We start from the raw sequence: 18,528 nt of genomic DNA on the forward strand, positions 1-18,528 counted from the left end.
TTTGATGGAGGAACAACTTTCTTTTGTATCTGGCCAGAGGCATTTCACAAGTGGTCTTTCGATTTGCTTGCTGTCTTTCATTCAGTTCTTGTGGGCCCCATTTTCCCCAATTTCTGCACCTTTCCCATAGCTTTCAACTGAATAGAAACAGCTTTCTGTGTCACCTTTAATTATTCAACAAGTTGCTGCTGAATTTGAGTATCATCCTCATCCAATAAGGCCTGCAATTCGTTGTCTTTGAACTTTTTTGGTGGTTTCCTGCACTCATTGTTTTTCACTTCAAAATCACCACTTTTGAGTTTTTTGAACTACTTGAAACACTATGTTTTCCCAAGAGCATGTTTGCCAAAAGCTTCAAGAAGCAATTGATGTGATTCTGCAGCAGTTTTCTTCAAATGATAACAGAAAACCAATGCTGTTCACAAACTGTAGTCCATAGACGCAAAACTAGTCATGTTTATGAGTTTGAAACAGATACCAATGTCTGCAACTTGGGTTCCTGTGTGTTGACATTCATCGTCAGCCACTACAGGAAGCAGATAGCACCACAGATGCAGTCTGGCCCCTACACTGATGGCTAGCACCATCTGTAGGGAAATTTTGCTTTCATACTTCTACACCTTGTATGCTACACCCGTTACATATTGCTCCTTTAGGGACTATGAAGACACGACCTGATTAATTACAGTCTAACATACACATTTAATCAATCATTCATCCCGTGCTCCATACACAATAGGAATGGGAAGAAGCCCTAATAAGTACATAATGGGAAGGATCTGCTGCCATTCATTTCACAGTGGTCTGAAGAACTGAGATGTAGATGTTGATATATGATTACAGATTAATTTCTTGAAGCATCTTGTGTCAGACTTTATCTGGTTTACAGAGTGACTTCCCCAATCAAACTCAACTTAGCCTTGTTTCGTTTAATTTTTAGCTCTGTTTTTGCTATGTTAAGAAAACTTTAGTTCTTGAAGCAAGGTTTTTGAGATGTCTTGATGATGATGGTATGTGCACCTGGTAAGTACAAATATTACCACATTTATGTTTGATTACATTTTTAAGAACTTTTCCTTGTTGCTCACAGCTTCAGTTTTTAGGGATTCTCATAATATTATGGTCTTTTAAGTCATGGAGCATAATCACACAGTGCATCTGACCTCTCTTTTCACCATTTTCATAGTTCCTGAGCTAGTAAATTACTTCACACCAATGAATGAGTGAATGAATGAACAAACACATGAAATGATGAATGAATGTATGTGTAAACCATCCAGTTGGTGATGGAAGAAATCAAAATACAATTTTAACTATCTTTACTTACTCAGAACTTTGCAGTTATTTTGTTTCTATATTTTTCCTCCTTACTTATCATCTTTTATCACTCCAGCTCTGTTAAGCTATAGGTAATTTGTATTCATATAGTAAGTAATGACACTAAGTTACACAATATCATTATTAATTTCTTTAAAGTTACCTTGTCTTCTGTATCTTAGATGTATCAGAAATGTTTTAAAATGTTAGCTTTTGGATATAAATGAAAAAGAAATTACAAATAACAACACTCTAAGTAGAAGAGAATACTTACTGACAGAGTTGAGGATTGGTGAGTAGAAAGCATTCACAGTTGTTGCTGGTGTCACCCACCTTTAAAATGAAATAACATTCCATGTTAACAGAACTGTTGATTAATTTTCAATATGAAATGCACATGCACAGAGTTACAAGTAATCACTATTTTGTGTTGCATTTAGAGATTTACCAGCATACTTATTTTCCAATTTTATCTGTGTTCCAATATTCTCTATGTCCTTAGCACATACAAATGAGGAATTTTGTGTCAAGTCTGACTGTAAGGAATAAAATAACAGTTTGGTTCCTACAATCACACAGTGGACTGAGATCAAGAGGTGCAGTCACAACATATTACAGTTGCAAGAAGTTTTTTATGTTTGGCAATTTCAGAGCATTAAAAGTACAACCGGAAATAATTACAGAATCAAATGAAATTTAAAACACTAACCTGTTATAGTCAGGTGATCTGCGGATATCTTCAAGTGTCCTTTTGATGGAAGTTTGTGACAACTTCAGGTAAGTCTCAAACAGCTGTCCCTCTACGACTTCAGTCTGTAAATTAAATAAAAGCATTTCACATGTATGTGAATAACAACACTGGCCAATGGGTGTACTTTACAGACAAATGTTTGTATGGAATATTTCATAAATTCACGAACTGATCCACATTTCGGACACTTAAGTACATGTTGAACAAGTCACAACACACACAAACATCATTGATGTGACAGGTGTGCTCCATTCGCAAAAAAAAAGAAAAAATGCAAAAGGGAGCAAAATTTTAAAACTGCCATTATTGTAATGTCTTATTTTTGAGTTTGAAGACATCACATCCCAACAACTAAATATTACAGGAAATACACAAAATGTATTATATGTAAAAGTAGTTATAGCCTAAGTGCCCACTCAGTATTTTTTTCTGAAGCTGGATCACTTTGATATTTAATAGGTAAGCATGTATCAGCAGGCTGTACAAAGCATTCATCCACCTTTCTTTATTATTAAATAAGGTAATAGGATAGATAAAAAAAAAGGCTACTCACCAAGCAGTGGCAGAACACACACATAAATGATTATAATTGGGCAAGCTTTTGGAGCCAGTGGTTCCTCCTTCAGGCAGAATGGTTGATGGGGAAGGAAGAGTGGTGAAGGAAAAGGACTGGAGAGGTCTAGGAAAAGGGGTAGATTTCTGGAAAGTCACCCAGAACTGTGTGTCAATGGAGACTTGCTGGATGGGATGAGAAGAAAAGACTGATTGTTGGGGCTGCGCCGGATGAGATTTGAAAACCTGCGAGTTTAAAGGTGGAAGATAGGGTAATACGCAAGACAATACATTGTTACCACCATCTGCGCAATGCTTTCTGAAACGCTTGCCACCCGAACACTTCCGTATCATCGGGTAGGTTTGTGTGTAGCATGCTCTGGGGGAAATAACGCCAACTGCCTTGCTCCACTCAGGACATGGCTATATGTTACCCTTATCACTGTGGCATCAGGAAGGCCATCCAGTGATAAAGTTAAATAATGAAACGAAATTTGCCAAATACTGAAAAAGCAGATCCTGTACTGGCTGGGATAAATGCTGGCCCCCGCATGCGGTCGCCTATGTCTCTGGCTATATCACTAAAATAAGTCTAAATCCTCGATTGCTAGGTAAATTATTGAACTGGAATCCTCTCTCACATATTCCCTATTGGGATTCCTTTGCATTGTTGCAACCTTACTAGGATCTAATTGAAAAGCCAGGAATTGTACGATCAAAAACCCTTTGTCTTTTTCATCTTAACTGCAGTCTTGGCAAAGTTCCAAGTGAACAAGAGAAAGAAATGAGGTGCGTGAGCTTACGCTTTATCCAAACGAATTATTCTGGGGAAATCAGCTGAATAATATTTTCATCTCAGAGCATTTTCACGACGAGAATTTATCGAGAAAATAAGGCTTTTTGAGGCAACAGGGTAAAGACAAACCTCGTTGTAATGTTTCTCCAGTTCCCCAGGCGTGAGCAGCCAGCCTGGAAAGCCAATGAAGGGTCGCATGGCGTGCGCCTTTTCCAGTGTCCGCGCCTTCGTCACGTCGTCCATCCACTGCAGCTCGCCCACCATTTCGGTGAACGCGTTCCTGATGTCGTTCACCATCTCCAGAGCCTGGAAAGCCGTTCAGTTGCCCTTGAATCTTGAGAGACAAACAGTGTTTCCCAAACACAGAGAGACATGAATACATGACGATAGTTTATATAAGCTCAAATTATATATGAACTCAAGTTATTCTAGGCGTGTTTAGTAGAGTAGTTTTACCTTTCAAGTCTGACTCAAGAGTTGGAATCCATAAGCTATGTGACGGAAACAAGAGCTTATTTACATGTAAACAAGCAGGTTGTGAAATTAATCAACTATCCTATTTAGATCGGTTTGATTTTGCTGAAGTAATTAAAATTAAATCTAGATCTACATTTACTTTACACAATGAAGTGTGGATAATTTTTTAAATCAACATTAACCACTTATTGATCTATTTAATTAACAAGACCAACAAGACAAGAGAGAGTGGTGGTTATAGCGTCCCTATACCAATATGTCATAACAATATTTTTTGCAAGTGAATTGAGGTGTAGAAGAACTGTGGGAAAAACTCGTGTGACTATGATATGCGTAAACACACAGTTTTATGCGAACAGTTCTCTCTGTGGCTGTCTTCCGAAACTTTATTGCGTATACTGCTTATCCAGCTCCGTAATGTAATGTAATTTAGTTTACTGAGCTGATCTCAAATAGAGAACAGGTTAAAGTGCGACTTGAGCTTTATTTGTAGAAGAGTTAAAGCTAAGTTAAACAATCCTAGCTTTCAGAATTATAGCATTTTCTGCAGCGGAGAGAAGACAGCTTTGCCGGAGCGCAGCAGTCTGCCGCCATTACACATTTAAAATTTACATCGTTGTTTTACAGACACGGTACTATCAACGCAGATTATTTAATATTTTTTCTTCAAATAAAGCTGGAGACCTGGACCCGGCACTTTTAATGGCAAATTTGCATTTTAAGGTATTGTGTCGAAAGGAGAACGACTTTCATTACAAAAAGTGAACATTATATTTGAACTAGCACAATGAAAAACAAAGTGAGAGCTAAAAGTATATTTATGTTCACGTGCAATTATCAAATTGCATTTTAATGTGTTTTAATGCGTTCGGAAGATATCGATCGTATTTGGCTTAGAATACGTAAAGCGTTGCTAGATTGTTTCTCCTGCATTATCAGTTCTAACAATACTACTCCACACATTCACAGATTCACTGAAACAACAATCTTTAATTAACATCATGCTAACAAACAGAAATATTAACACATATTTAAAGAACATATGAAACATAATTTAATCAAAGTATTTGCAAATTAAATGGTGGTGATGGTTGTGGTGGTGAATTAGTACCAGTATGGCTCTGTATGCAACCTACCTCTCTTATCTTATTGTGACTAAGTGAGAAATAGACCTACCAAAAAGGCAGCATAATTTTTAAACCGTCCATCACAAATTCTGGTTTTCTAAATTTACCCAATCGTGTTTCACGAGAACATGGTCTTTCTTCCAAGAGTCTCAGAGCATGTGTGTTACACAAGTTCCTTTCAGTGCGCCTTTGACAACTTCCGTCAAACCCATTTGGTAAGCACCTGCCAAACTGGCTCAGTGTTCTAGAACTTTTTTTCTTTTTCTTTTTTTCTTTGCGAGAATACCTGGAATCATGGCAGTTGGAGGGGGGGGGGGGGGGATGGCGCATTGCGGTTTATAAGTCTAGCGGTGAGCAGCGAAATATTTTGAGATCTCACGACAAATGGTCCTGGGTACATTTGTTACTAGTCGGTACTGTCACATGCTCCACCTTTCTGTAAACTGACATGTCTCTTTGATGTGGTAGGGTAGGATGCGAATCTGGTTTAGGAAAATATATATATATACACACACACACTTTTCTAGGGGTGCAGTGCCTTCCCTTATCCCGCTGTGTTCGCCCATGGTTTCGTATACAGTTCCCTCAGCGGATACATCACAATTATCTTAGGTACAAATTAAATGTAATATCGGTACATTTTTAACAAGTTCAAGTCGACCTTGGAAAGGTCGGTAATGACACGGTAATGTCACAGTCTAACCTAATGTCTTAGTGTTTGCGGTTGTGAAACGACACTGAGAGGAATTTTATATTGGGATTGGTGCATCATTACCGTTTCTCATGAACAGATTTTGAACAGCAGTGTAATTAAAAAGCGTGATGTAATTGATTTGCTGAGAAGCAAATATAAATCGGGCCTATTCTGCGATATTTCTCTAACAAAATGGACCCCGAGATTTTTCAGAGAATTCGGCAACTGTAACTGCGTACGAGGGCTACATTTATCTCGAGGGCGCTTTTAGCTTTCGGGCAATTACGTACTATGGCACAGCTGGCTGGAGAGATACAAGAGATGAGAAATGTTTGGTGTGAACTCGAAGTTGGCGCAGGATCGGTTACGAGGGGAGTCGGTAATTCCTATGGTTGACAGAAACCGTACGGTAAATGCAATATTCTACCATTATGCGGATTTGCAGATATCCTGGGCCTATCGCTAAAACAAGACTCGTTTCCACAGAGACGACAAGAACCTGACCTACATTATTGTGGAAGTATTAGTCAAGTAATACTGCAGGTAATTCCTCAATTTTTAATCCAAAAAACCGCACAATTTAACAACACTACTGGGATGAATCTACAAAGCCAACGCTTTTGAGCAAGCAATTCCTGCAATTAAATTTACATTCAGTAAGAATGCGTAAATAATTACAAAAATATTCTTGAATGTGAGGACTCACCTTCACCCGTGATTCGTTGTTGAAATGCTTCTGCACATACAAGTAGCTCACCGCCATTCCGAAGTTGGAGTTTACGTTTCCTGTGCAGCCTTTCCATCTGAAAAGAGACACCATTTTCACTATCTGTCGATGCATATCGTATAATTCAGCAGCAGTGTCAACATCTAGACCGTGTCTTACCTGCAGAAAGAAAAACGACTAATACAAGACATGTCACGTTAGAGTGCTTCTTACTATAAACACATGTGGATAGTAGTGCAGTCTGAAATCAGATATGACATTTTCCAGTTGCGTTTCTGTATCGATACGTGCATCTGTACTCTGCAAGCCACAGTACAGATCGGGTGCGAAAGATACAAGGCATATCAGGATCGTATTCCCTGTATCGATTTCCTTTTGGAAGTAAGATCGAGGAACGTTCAACAAGCAACGTAACACATTTTTTTCTAGCCCAGTTTGTTGAAAAACTGCAGAATTTGTTGCAGGTCACAATGGAATATTACAGTTTCAACCCATATAGTTCCATGAAGTTCCGATAGGTGGCAGCGCTGTACGTAGCGTTCAAAATGGCGTCTGTAAAGGAGGTGCGTTCCAAGCGGAGAGCTGTCACTGAGCCGCGTTTGGCGCAAATCTAGAGCTACTCAGATACTCATATGCGCTTGCTGAAGTCAACAAAGACCGTACTGTGAACAAAACCATGGCGACTCATTGGGCGAGACCTCTGTCATCATCGCAACAGGACCGTGCAAAGCTGACTGATCTCCCGTATGTTGGGCGGCCACACACTGCTGTGACTCCTGCAATGTTGGAACGTGCGGACACTCTCATTCGAGGTGATCGACGGATGACGAATGCCTTGCTGCACAACTGGACGTTTCACTTGGTAGAGACACACCTGCCCACCACTTTTTTCCTTCAATTTGTTGGCTTTTGGGACCTGCCCATTCAGCCATCTCAGTAGAGGAGTTTCAGTTATCATGACACGAATGTAAGGACAACACAACACTCAGTCACCGAGTGGCGAAAATCTCTGACCCAGCCAGGAATCGAACCCTGGCCCTTTTGGTTAGGAATCCACCACTCTGAGTTGGGGCTGTTTGTGGGAAGAGACCAAACTGCGAGGTCATCGGTCTCATTGGATTAGGGAAGGACGGGGAAGGAAGTCGGCCGTGCCCTTTCAAAGGAACCATCTATGCATTTGCTGGAGCTATTTAGGGAAATCACGGAAAACCTAAATCAGGATGGAAGGACGAGGGATTGAACCGTCGTCCTCCCGAATGCGAGTCCACCGCTCTGATCGCGCAGCTACACCTTGATCCTTTTGGTTAGGAACCCACCTCGCTGACAGGGCAGCTACGGAGGTGGACCGTTCACCAATTGGGGCACTCAAAGGTGTGTGCGTGCGGGGCTCCTCACCGCCTAACAGAAGACCATAAACAGCAACGTAGGACCGTCTGTGCGGAATTACTTGCGCGTTACGAGGCTGAATGTAACAATTTTTTATCGATCATCATCACAGGCGATGAAACATGCGTTCATCACTTCGAACTGGAAAGGAAACGGCAATCCATAGAGTGACGCCACACCACCCTCCGTAGAAAAAGTTCAAAACTGCACCCTCGGCTGGTAAAGTCATGGCGATGGTCTTCTTTGAGGTTGTTTCTTGGACCCTTAAGGCGTTATTCTGTTTCATGTCCTCCCTCATGGGGCAACGATCAACTCTGAAGTAGCTGTGCTACCGTCGGGAAATTAAAGAAACAACTTCGCGTGTTCGTCTCACAAAAATACAAACGAACTTCTCTTTCTCCGTAACAACGCAAGACCTCAACACAAGAATGTGCGCCCGAGAGGAGCTTCCAGAACTTCGTTGGACCAGTCTTCCTAATCCACCGTACAGCCTGGATTTCCCACCTTCTGACTTCTGTCTTTTCAGCCCAATGAAGGATGCACGCGGCGGGAAGGAGTATGCGGATTATGGGGAGGTTATTGATGCAGGAAGACGTTGGCTCCGACGTAGGAAAGTTGATGGGTCCATCCAGGCATAGAGGCCCTCCCACTAAGGTGACCGTCGCATTGAACAGAGATTATGTTGAAAAATAGGGTTCTGTAGTCGAAAGAATTTTATGTTGAATAATAGGGTTTTGTAGCCAAAAGAATTTTTTTTCGCAACATAATCTCAGCCAGAAGTACTGAGACCCGTGACCTAGGGTTAGTGTCTTTGATTAGTAATCAAAACGTCCCAGGTTCGAACCCTGCCACCACTTAAATTTTGAATAAAAATCATCCGCTTTGACGACCGAAAGCCTTCGGCGTTAGAAGTCAGCCTCAATCTCCCAACGGCCTTGTCAAAGAAGGTGGAGGAGTGGACAGAGGTTCAGGGCACTGTCTTGTCTTTGGGGTGGAAAACTGCGCCTAAAGACGGAAGAGTCAGCAATGAACAATGGCTCGAGAATGCAGAAGGCAGTGGAGACCACTGCATTAAAGACACGTAACGTGGATCCACAGCTTATGTGGCTTGTAATTGAAAAAGTGGTATGATGATATTTCCACTGGCGAAAGATTCCGGAATACTCTCCTATTCACATCTCTGGGAGAGGAGTGCCAAGGGGGAGGTGACCATGAGAAAAAGATTGAATTACCAACGAAAGGATAACGCTCTAGCAGTCGGCGCGTGGAAAGTCAGAATTTTGAACGTGGTACGGAAGCTAGAAAATCTGAAAAGGGAAATACAAAGTTTCAATCTCGATAAATTGAGGCCAGTGAAAGAAGACAACTATTTCAGGTCAGATGAGTATAGGGTAATATCAAAACAGCAGAAAATGGTGTAACGAGAGTAGGGTTCTTTATGAACAGAAAGGTAGGGCAGAGAGTGTGTTACTGTGAACAGTTCAGTGGTAGGATTGTTCTCATCAGAATCGCAGCAAGCCAACACCGACAACGATAGTTGAGGTTTACATGCCGACGTCACAAGCTGAAGAGCAAGAGAGAAGAAAGTATTTGAGGATATTGAACGGGTAATTCAGAACGTAAAGGAAGATGAAAATCTAATAGTCAGGGAGACTGGAATACAGTTGTAGGGGAAAGAGTATAAGAAAGAGTTATAGGAGAATATGGCCTTGGTAGTAGGAATGAGAGAGGAGAAAGACTAATTGCGTTCTGCAATAAATTTCAGCCAGTAATAGCGAATACTCTGTTCAAGAACCACAACAGTAGAAGGTATACTTCGAAAAAGCCAGGTGATACGGAAAGATTTCAGTTAGGTTACATCATGGTTAGGCAGAAGTTCCGAAATCAGATACTGGATTGTAAGGCATACCCGGAGCAGATACAGACTCAGATCACAGTTCAGTAGTGATGAAGAGCAGGCTAAAGTTTAAGAGACTATTAAGGAAGAATCAATATGCAGTGAAGTGCGATACAGAAATACTAAGGAACGAAGAGATGTGCTTGAATTTCTCTACAGCTATAGATACTGCGATAAGGAATAGCTTCGTAAGCAGTTTGGTTCAAGAGAAATAGACATCTCTAAAAAGGGTGATCACAAACGCTGGAAAGAAAAAACATAGGTACAAAGAAGGTAACAGAAGAAATACTTCAGTTGATCGATGAAAGAAGGAAGTACAAAAATGTTCACGGAAATTCAGGAATCCAGGCATACATGTCGTTGAGAAATGAAATAAATAGGAAGTGCAGGGAACCTAAGGCAAAATGGCTGCATGAAATATGTGAAGAAACTGCAAAAGAAATGACTAACCGAAGGACTAACTCAGAATATAGAAAAGACAAAACAACCTTCGCTGAAATTAAAAGTGAGGGTGGTAACATTAAGAGTGCAATGAGAATGCCACTGTCAGATGCAGAGGAGAGAGTGGATAGGTGGAAAGAGAAACTTGAAGGCCTTTATGAGGGGACAGATTTGTCTGATGTGATAGAAGAAGGAACAGAAGTCGACAGGGAAGAGATAGGGGATCCAGTATTAGAAACAGAATTTAAAAGGGCTTCGGAAAATTTAAGACCAAATGATGCAGAAGGGATAGATAACATTTCATCAGAATTTCTAAAATCATTGGAGGAAGTGGCAACAAAATGACTAATCACGATGATGTGTAGAAAGTATACCTGGCGATATACCATCTGTCTTTCGAAAAAATATCATCCGCACAATTCCAAAGACTGCACGAGTTGACAAGTGTGAGAATTATGGCACAATCAGCATAACACCTCATGCATGTAAGTTGCTGACAAGAAAAATACACGGAAGAAAGGAAAAGAGAACTGACGATATGCTTGATGACGATCAGTTCGGCTTTAGGAAAGGTAAAGGCACCAAAGGGAAGTTCTGACGCTGCGACTGATAATTTAAGCAAGACTAGAAAAAATCAAGACATATTCGTAGGATTTATCGATTTGGAAAAAGTGTTCGACAATGTGCAAGGTATTTTAACTGCTGAGGAAAATTGTGCTTAGCTACAAGATAGACGGGTAATATACAACATGTACAAGAGCCAAGAGGGAATAATAACAATGGAAGACCAAGAACGAAGCGCTCCATTAAAAAGGGTGTAAGGCAGGGATGTAGTCTTTCGCCTCTGCTGTTCAATTTATACATCAAAGAAGTTATGATGGAAGTCAAAGGTTAAGAGTGGAATTAAAATTCAAAATGAAAGGATATCGATGTTAAGATTCGCTGAAAACATTGCTATCCTCAATGAAAGTGAAGAAGAATTACAGGATCTGGTGAAATGAATTAAGTCTACTGAACTCAGAATATGGACTGAGAGTAAATCGAAGAAAGACGAAACTAATCAGAAGCAGCAGAGATGAGAACGTCAAGAAACTTAACATCATGAAGTAGATGAAGTTACGAAATTCTGCTACCTACGCTGCAAAATACACTCCTGGAAATGGAAAAAAGAACACATTGACACCGGTGTGTCAGACCCACCATACTTGCTCCTGACACTGCGAGAGGGCTGTACAAGCAATGATCACACGCACGGCACAGCGGACACACCAGGAACCGCGGTGTTGGCCGTCGAATGGCGCTAGCTGCACAGCATTTGTGCACCGCTGCCGTCAGTGTCAGCCAGTTTACCGTGGCATACGGAGCTCCATCGCAGTCTTTAACACTGGTAGCATGCCGCGACAGCGTGGACGTGAACCGTATGTGCAGTTGACGGACTTTGAGCGAGGGCGTATAGTGGGCATGCGGGAGGCCGGGTGGACGTACCGCCGAATTGCTCAACACGTGGGGCGTGAGGTCTCCACAGTACATCGATGTTGTCGCCAGTGGTCGGCGGAAGGTGTATGTGCCCGTCGACCTGGGACCGGACCGCAGCGACGCACGGATGCACGCCAAGACCGTAGGATCCTACGCAGTGCTGTAGGGGACCGCACCGCCACTTCCCAGCAAATTAGGGACACTGTTGCTCCTGGGGTATCGGCGAGGACCATTCGCAACCGTCTCCATGAAGCTGGGCTACGGTCCCGCACACCGTTAGGCCGTCTTCCGCTCACGCCCCAACATTGTGCAGCCCGCCTCCAGTGGTGTCGCGACAGGCGTGAATGGAGGGACGAATGGAGACGTGTCGTCTTCAGCGATGAGAGTCGCTTCTGCCTTGGTGCCAATGATGGTCGTATGCGTGTTTGGCGCCGTGCAGGTGAGCGCCACAATCAGGACTGCATACGACCGAGGCACACAGGGCCAACACCCGGTATCATGGTGTGGGGAGCGATCTCCTACACTGGCCGTACACCACTGGTGATCGTCGAGGGGACACTGAATAGTGCACGGTACATCCAAACCGTCATCGAACCCATCGTTCTACCATTCCTAGACCGGCAAGGGAACTTGCTGTTCCAACAGGACAATGCACGTCCGCATGTATCCCGTGCCACCCAACGTGCTCTAGAAGGTGTAAGACAACTACCCTGGCCAGCAAGATCTCCGGATCTGTCCCCCATTGAGCATGTTTGGGACTGGATGAAGCGTCGTCTCACGCGGTCTGCACGTCCAGCACGAACGCTGGTCCAACTGAGACGCCAGGTGGAAATGGCACGGCAAGCCGTTCCACAGGACTACATCCAGCATCTCTACGATCGTCTCCATGGGAGAATAGCAGCCTGCATTGCTGCGAAAGGTGGATATACACTGTACTAGTGCCGACATTGTGCATGCTCTGTTGCCTGTGTCTATGTGCCTGTGGTTCTGTCAGTGTGATCATGTGATGTATCTGACCCCAGGAATGTGTCAATAAAGTTTCCCCTTCCTGGGACAATGAATTCACGGTGTTCTTATTTCAATTTCCAGGAGTGTAACCCATGACTGACGGAGCAAGGATAACATCAAAAGCAGACTAGCACTGGCAAAAAGGGCATTACTGGCCAATAGAAGTCTGCCAGTATCAAACACAGGCCTTTAATTTGAGAAAGAATTTTCTGAGAATGTATGTTTGGAGCACAGCATTGTATGTTGGTGTAAAATGGACTGTGGGAAAACTAGAACAGAAGAGAATCGAAGCATTCGACATGTGGTGCTACAGACGAATGTTGAAAATTATGTGGACCGATAAGGTAAGGAATGAGGAGATTCTGCGCAGAATCGGAGAGGGAAGGTATATATGGAAAACACTGGCAAAGAGAAGGGACAGGATGATAAGACGTCTGTTACGACGTCGAGGAACAACTTCCGTGGTACGAGGGGAAGCTGTAGAAGGTAAGAAGTGTAGAGGAAGACAGAGATTGGAATACATCTAGCAAATAACTAAGGATGTAGGTTGCAACTGCTACTCTGAGATGAAGAGGTTGGCACAGGAGGGGAATTTGTGGCGGGTCGCATCAAACCAGTCAGGAGACTGATGGCTCTAACAGAAAAGGTGTTTTATTGGAATCCTGAATAAAACCAGCCCGCTCTCTGAAAAATGGCACTCCAGACCACTACTCCTGGTTGTTGAGCCGTATGGCGGGCGACGATCATGTTGTAACCCACAGCTTTCTGGAGGGGGGGGGGGTGTCTCCAAACACATCTTCACTGGTAATTCACTGTACTCGCGTTGGGAAGGACGACGGTTCAATCCCGCTTCCGGCCATCCTGATTTAGGTTTTCCTTGATTTCGCTAAATCGCTCCAGGCAAATGCCGGGATGGTTCCTTTGAAAGGGCACGGCCGACTTACTTCCCCATCCTTCTCTAATCCTATGAGACGGATATCCTCGCTGTTTGGTCTCTTCCCACAAACAAACAACCAACCACTGGTAATTGGGGCTCAGTTCGAAGTGGGACTCATCACTGAAGACAATTCTACTCCAATCAAAGAGATGACAGGCTGTAGACGTCTCCGGAGGCGATCCCAATAGTGGTGGGATATCAACATGACTGTTGCCAACCATACGGCTCAACAACTGGGTACGTTATCATTTCATAGCAGGAGCCCTTTGGCTGTCATCCGCTGCACAGCGGTACGTCGACGATATTGTACGCTCCATTTTGTTTTTCTTCAAGGCAAGGCAATCTGGGTTTACTTTTCAGCAAGATAATGCCCGCCCGTACACGGCGAGAGCTTATACTGCTTGCCTTCGTGCTGGCCCAATGTCGCCGGGTCCCTCCCCAGTTGAGAACGTTTGGTGCATTATGGGTAGGGGCGTCCAACGAGCTCAGGTTTTTTACGGTCTAACGCGCCAATTGGGCAGACTTTGGCACGGTATCTCTCAGGTCATCCAACAAGTTCAGCAACCAGTGCCAACCCGAACAGCTGCTTACATGAGGGCTAGATGTGGACCAATGCGTTATTGACATGATCAATTTGTGAGGCTCTTTCTCTTGAATAAATCATCCAATGTTTCTGAAATTTTAATCATTTGTTTGTCTGTACATGTACATCACGTCTACACCTTCCGTCAAATCCCATTAATTCAGTTGTGCTGCGTCATTTTTTTTGTCTTAGAGTGTATAATTATTTGTTCTTCAAAAGACAACTGTGTTGAGAACTACTATATTTGTGGCTCTGATGTAGCAACAATCGCTGAGTTGGTTTATTTTGAGTCGGGGAAACAGTCTTATTGTTTTTGTTGTTTTGTTATCACGGCTGTGTGGTAATTTTCGCTTCAGGTGCGGTTATTATGACTTATCTGGCACTTTAAATAATGTAGGTACTGTAGTCCATACCAGTTCTCTCCTTTACAAATTTATAAATTAGCTTAGTTCGAAGTGTAGTGAACTAAACCTCACGTATTTCTCCACTGATCATATCTTTTGGTTTTACTATCTTCTTTTTTTTTCTTTTTTAACGAAACGTTATCTCTAGCAAATTTCTATGGGTTGGAAGAAAATCGCAACTAAACAGTACTGTAATGTGACGTTTCATATCTCTTTGATCCTTAGGAACCTGTAGAATGACAAATTTTGTGTCATCATTTCGTTACTGTGAAAGGTATGTGCTGAGATTCGGTCAGGATAGAGCCAGTGAAAAATGTCGATAGTTCCCAACCGCAAGGTTGGACGATTAGTACATCTTCGAGTAGTAAGATCTTTGACAGCTAACAGAGCTAGGCGCACGCGGTAAAAGTTTGAGTAGCGGTGAGGAGATGCGCAGAGACAGCAGACGTGTTTCGAGTCGGAGCTAGATGCCTGCAGGAGGCAGCCGGGTCGTGACAGCATCAAAGTAAGAATTGGCCCTACGCACATAATAAGCTATATATTGAGCGAAACTCGGCACATACCTGGGGGAAACTAGAAAGAATAATTAATAAAATAGGTTTTCTTTGGTTAAATAATGTCTAAAAGCTAGATAGAAATCCCAGTGTTGATGCAATAAGCGTTTTGTGAAACTTTCTCGTAAATCCATGCTATACATGTTTTTTTTTTTTTTTTTTTTTTTAGTTTTTCACACGTGCCTTAAAAGTTTGAACAATAAATATTTTTTAGATAAAATTAGTGTTTCATCTCACATCTTATGTCGTTCTCCGCATCCTGTGCTTGCATTGAACCAAAAGGTACATTAAAGTAAAGTTCCCATGAGTAAAGCTAATAATTTCATTTATCGGAGTAAAATAATCTATATGCCATTGCACAGTTGGCAAATTATTCAGATCAGGACAGAATTTTTATTAAGTAACAAACAGGGCCAAAATGAGTAAAGTTATCTAGAATGACGATTTTATGCCCATTGCACTACGGCTGAGTTGAATATATGTTTTATTATCGGCTAAACGGGAAGGAGTGCACGAGCTAAGTCCACAGACGCATTCAGATGCAGGTTGGCGACTTTCATTTATTTTTACCACTAAACTTTCATGCAGTCAGATGTGTATTTTGAGTATTAATTTTCCAACAATATTTTCGTGCAGTCAGATAAAGTTCAGTTCAGTTAAATACGCAGCCAGATGCAAGTTTTATTAAAGACTAAAGCAGTCACATGGAGTTCAGTCTAGTTTAAATAGAGAAGTTTTATTAACAACACTTTCAACTGCTACAATCTATTCCGCTGCGTCACCTCATTTTCTACAAACAGTGTTACAAAAATGGTTCAAATGGCTCTGAGCACTGTGGGACTCAACATCTGTGGTCATCAGTCCCCTAGAACTTAGAACTACTTAAACCTAACTAACCTAAGGACATCACACACATCCATGCCCGAGGCAGGATTCGAACCTGCGACCGTAGAGGTCACGCGGTTCCAGACTGAAGCGCCTAGAACCGCACGGCCACAAGGGCCGGCCTAACAGTGTTACAAATCAATACATGGTGTTTGTAAATGAATATCGGGGTTTTAACGCTTTATAATATTTGTTATATTAAACTTACAGTTATAAATGACATGTAAAATGAAAGAGCAGCTCAGAACCTTATAAATGTTCAATGTGAGCACCATTTGTCACACGGCACACATCAGGTCTATAGCCGAGTTCTTCCCAAACGTTGATAAGTGTGTCTTCAGTGATTGTAGCAACAGCTGCTTCAATCCGGTTTCTTAATTCAGGGAGGTCTGCTGGTAGCGGAGGCACCTACACACGATCCTTGATGAAGGCCCAAAGGAAAAAATCGCATGGCGTTAGGTGAACATGTTGGCCATGCAAAGCAAGCCCTGTCATTGGGTCTCTTGCAACCTATCCAGCGCTTGGGCACAGTGAAGTTTGTGGTTTGCGGCGGAAACACTGCGCGCTGCGCATGCGCACGGATACCAAACACAACTGTTTGAGTTGCTCTTTCATTTGACATATCATTTATAACTGTAAGTTTAATGTAGTAAACATTATAAAGCGTTAAATCCCCGATATTCATTTACAAACACGCTGTATAAATGATACTATTTGCATTCCCCTCTTGGGTGTTGTAATGAGTAGTGTAGTATACTGTCCGCTTTCGCGCTGCTGTCACAGTATGTAACAAAAATGAGTAGAAGTGTTGCGATTTGTGTTACAGAATTGTGTCCATACTCCATACGCCTACAAACGTGCAGACTGGCAACCCGCCCGACCGAACGGCACCACTGTTAACAGCTACGGAGCGAGTAAAGGCCGTAAAATACGAACGCCAAACGCTATTTCCGATATCTCAGTAAATCAGACCTCTGTGATAAAGTCGCCGTCTGTGTAACTCGCCGTCGAGTGCCTCAGGCTTTCTTACGAGATAAGAAGGTGAGAGGAAACTGACTTGTAGATTTTCCTCCATTACTATTTAATGGAGCTTTTCATCAGAGTAGCACATACATTGAATGTCTTCGATTATTTCATGGGTACATTCTAATCTCTGTTTCCCTTTACTTTTCGCACTTCACAGCTCCGTCTAATGCAATGGATATTATTTTCCTGAAAATCTCTTAACAAATTATCATTCATCGTGTCTTCCTCTTAGTGTTTTCCACGTGTCCCGTTCCTCAACTGTTCTTCTGTCAATGTCCTGACTTCTCATCTTATCAACGCACTTAAATCTTAGCGTCCTTCTGTAACATCTCAAAGCTTCAACATTTGACTGTCCATGATTCACTCGCATACAATGTTGTGCGCCAGATGTACATTATCAGACATTTCTTCCCCCAGTGCAAGCAAGTGTTTGATAATAGCTGGCTTCCACTAAGGAGGGATGCCTTCTCTACCTGTGCTGGCCAGTTTCTTAGATCCTCCTTATTGCGTCCATCACACGGTTTTTCGCGTCCATTGCAGAATAATTCCTTCATTTCATGTACTAAATGGTTCCCAATTTTGACGTTAAATTTATCGCTAATCTCATTTCTGTTACTCGTCATTATTTGCGGTTTCCTTTGGTTTACTCTCGGTCCATCTTTCGTGTTCATTAGACTGCTCATTCCATTTAACAGGTCCTATAATGCTTCCTTATATTCACTGAGCGTAGCGATGTCATCAGCAAATTTTATCTTTCGTATATATTCTTTTATCCTTTCACCGTGTATTTTACCCCCCGCCCTCCCCCCCCCCCCCCCCCAACCTTATTTTTATTTCTGCCATCGCTTCTTCGGCGTACGGATTGAAGAGTAGCGGAGAAAGACTGTATTACTGGTTGACGCCCTTTTATAATCCGAGCACTTACGTCCATTGGTTTTCCATTGATATTGCGGGCTCTTGATTATTCAACATATTGTTCATTGTTCATCTTTCACTGCATTTGGTACTTATTTTTCTGATAATTTCAAACATGGTACACCATTTTACTTTGTAGAACGCATTTTCTAAGCTGATAAATCATCTGAAAGGGTTATTACTTTCTTAAGTTTTGGCCTTCTTATCGAGCGCAACGTCTGAACTGTTCCTCTTGTCCATTTTCCTTTCCTAAAGCCAGTCTTCTGTTCCATTTTTCTGCAGATTATTCTGGATAGGAACTTTGATGTATGAGGTATAACGCTGATTGTATAATAGAATACCATATGCTTTTTATAGCAGAATAAGGGCTGCAACTTTGATGTATGAGGTATTACGCTGATTGTATAATAGAATACCATATGCTTTTTATAGCAGAATAAGGGCTGCAGTCACTGCAAGATATCTGAACAGAGACTACTGTAGCATCGGATAATGAGATGGTATATGTGTGAGGCAAATAGTCCGTATTTCACGTATAGGGATTTGCAGTTGACCAATCGAGTCCCATGACTTTT

General features: G+C 42.2%; 1 protein-coding gene across 2 annotated transcripts in view; it reads right to left on the bottom strand.

The window, feature by feature from the left end:
* LOC124787880 (neprilysin-4-like) overlaps positions 1–18,528 on the bottom strand; it is a 726,210-nt gene that overhangs the window by 16,031 nt on the left and 691,651 nt on the right. For both annotated transcript variants that reach the window (XM_047254857.1, XM_047254858.1), the window contains exons 12-15: positions 6,421–6,517; positions 3,546–3,722; positions 2,027–2,130; positions 1,592–1,650 (exon numbers count right to left, since the gene is read on the bottom strand). In XM_047254857.1, the coding sequence (XP_047110813.1) occupies positions 1,592–1,650; positions 2,027–2,130; positions 3,546–3,722; positions 6,421–6,517 (437 nt within the window). The remainder of the gene's footprint in view (positions 1–1,591; positions 1,651–2,026; positions 2,131–3,545; positions 3,723–6,420; positions 6,518–18,528) is intronic.

Source organism: Schistocerca piceifrons, chromosome 3 (assembly GCF_021461385.2).
Source record: "Schistocerca piceifrons isolate TAMUIC-IGC-003096 chromosome 3, iqSchPice1.1, whole genome shotgun sequence".
Taxonomy (NCBI): domain Eukaryota; kingdom Metazoa; phylum Arthropoda; class Insecta; order Orthoptera; family Acrididae; genus Schistocerca; species Schistocerca piceifrons.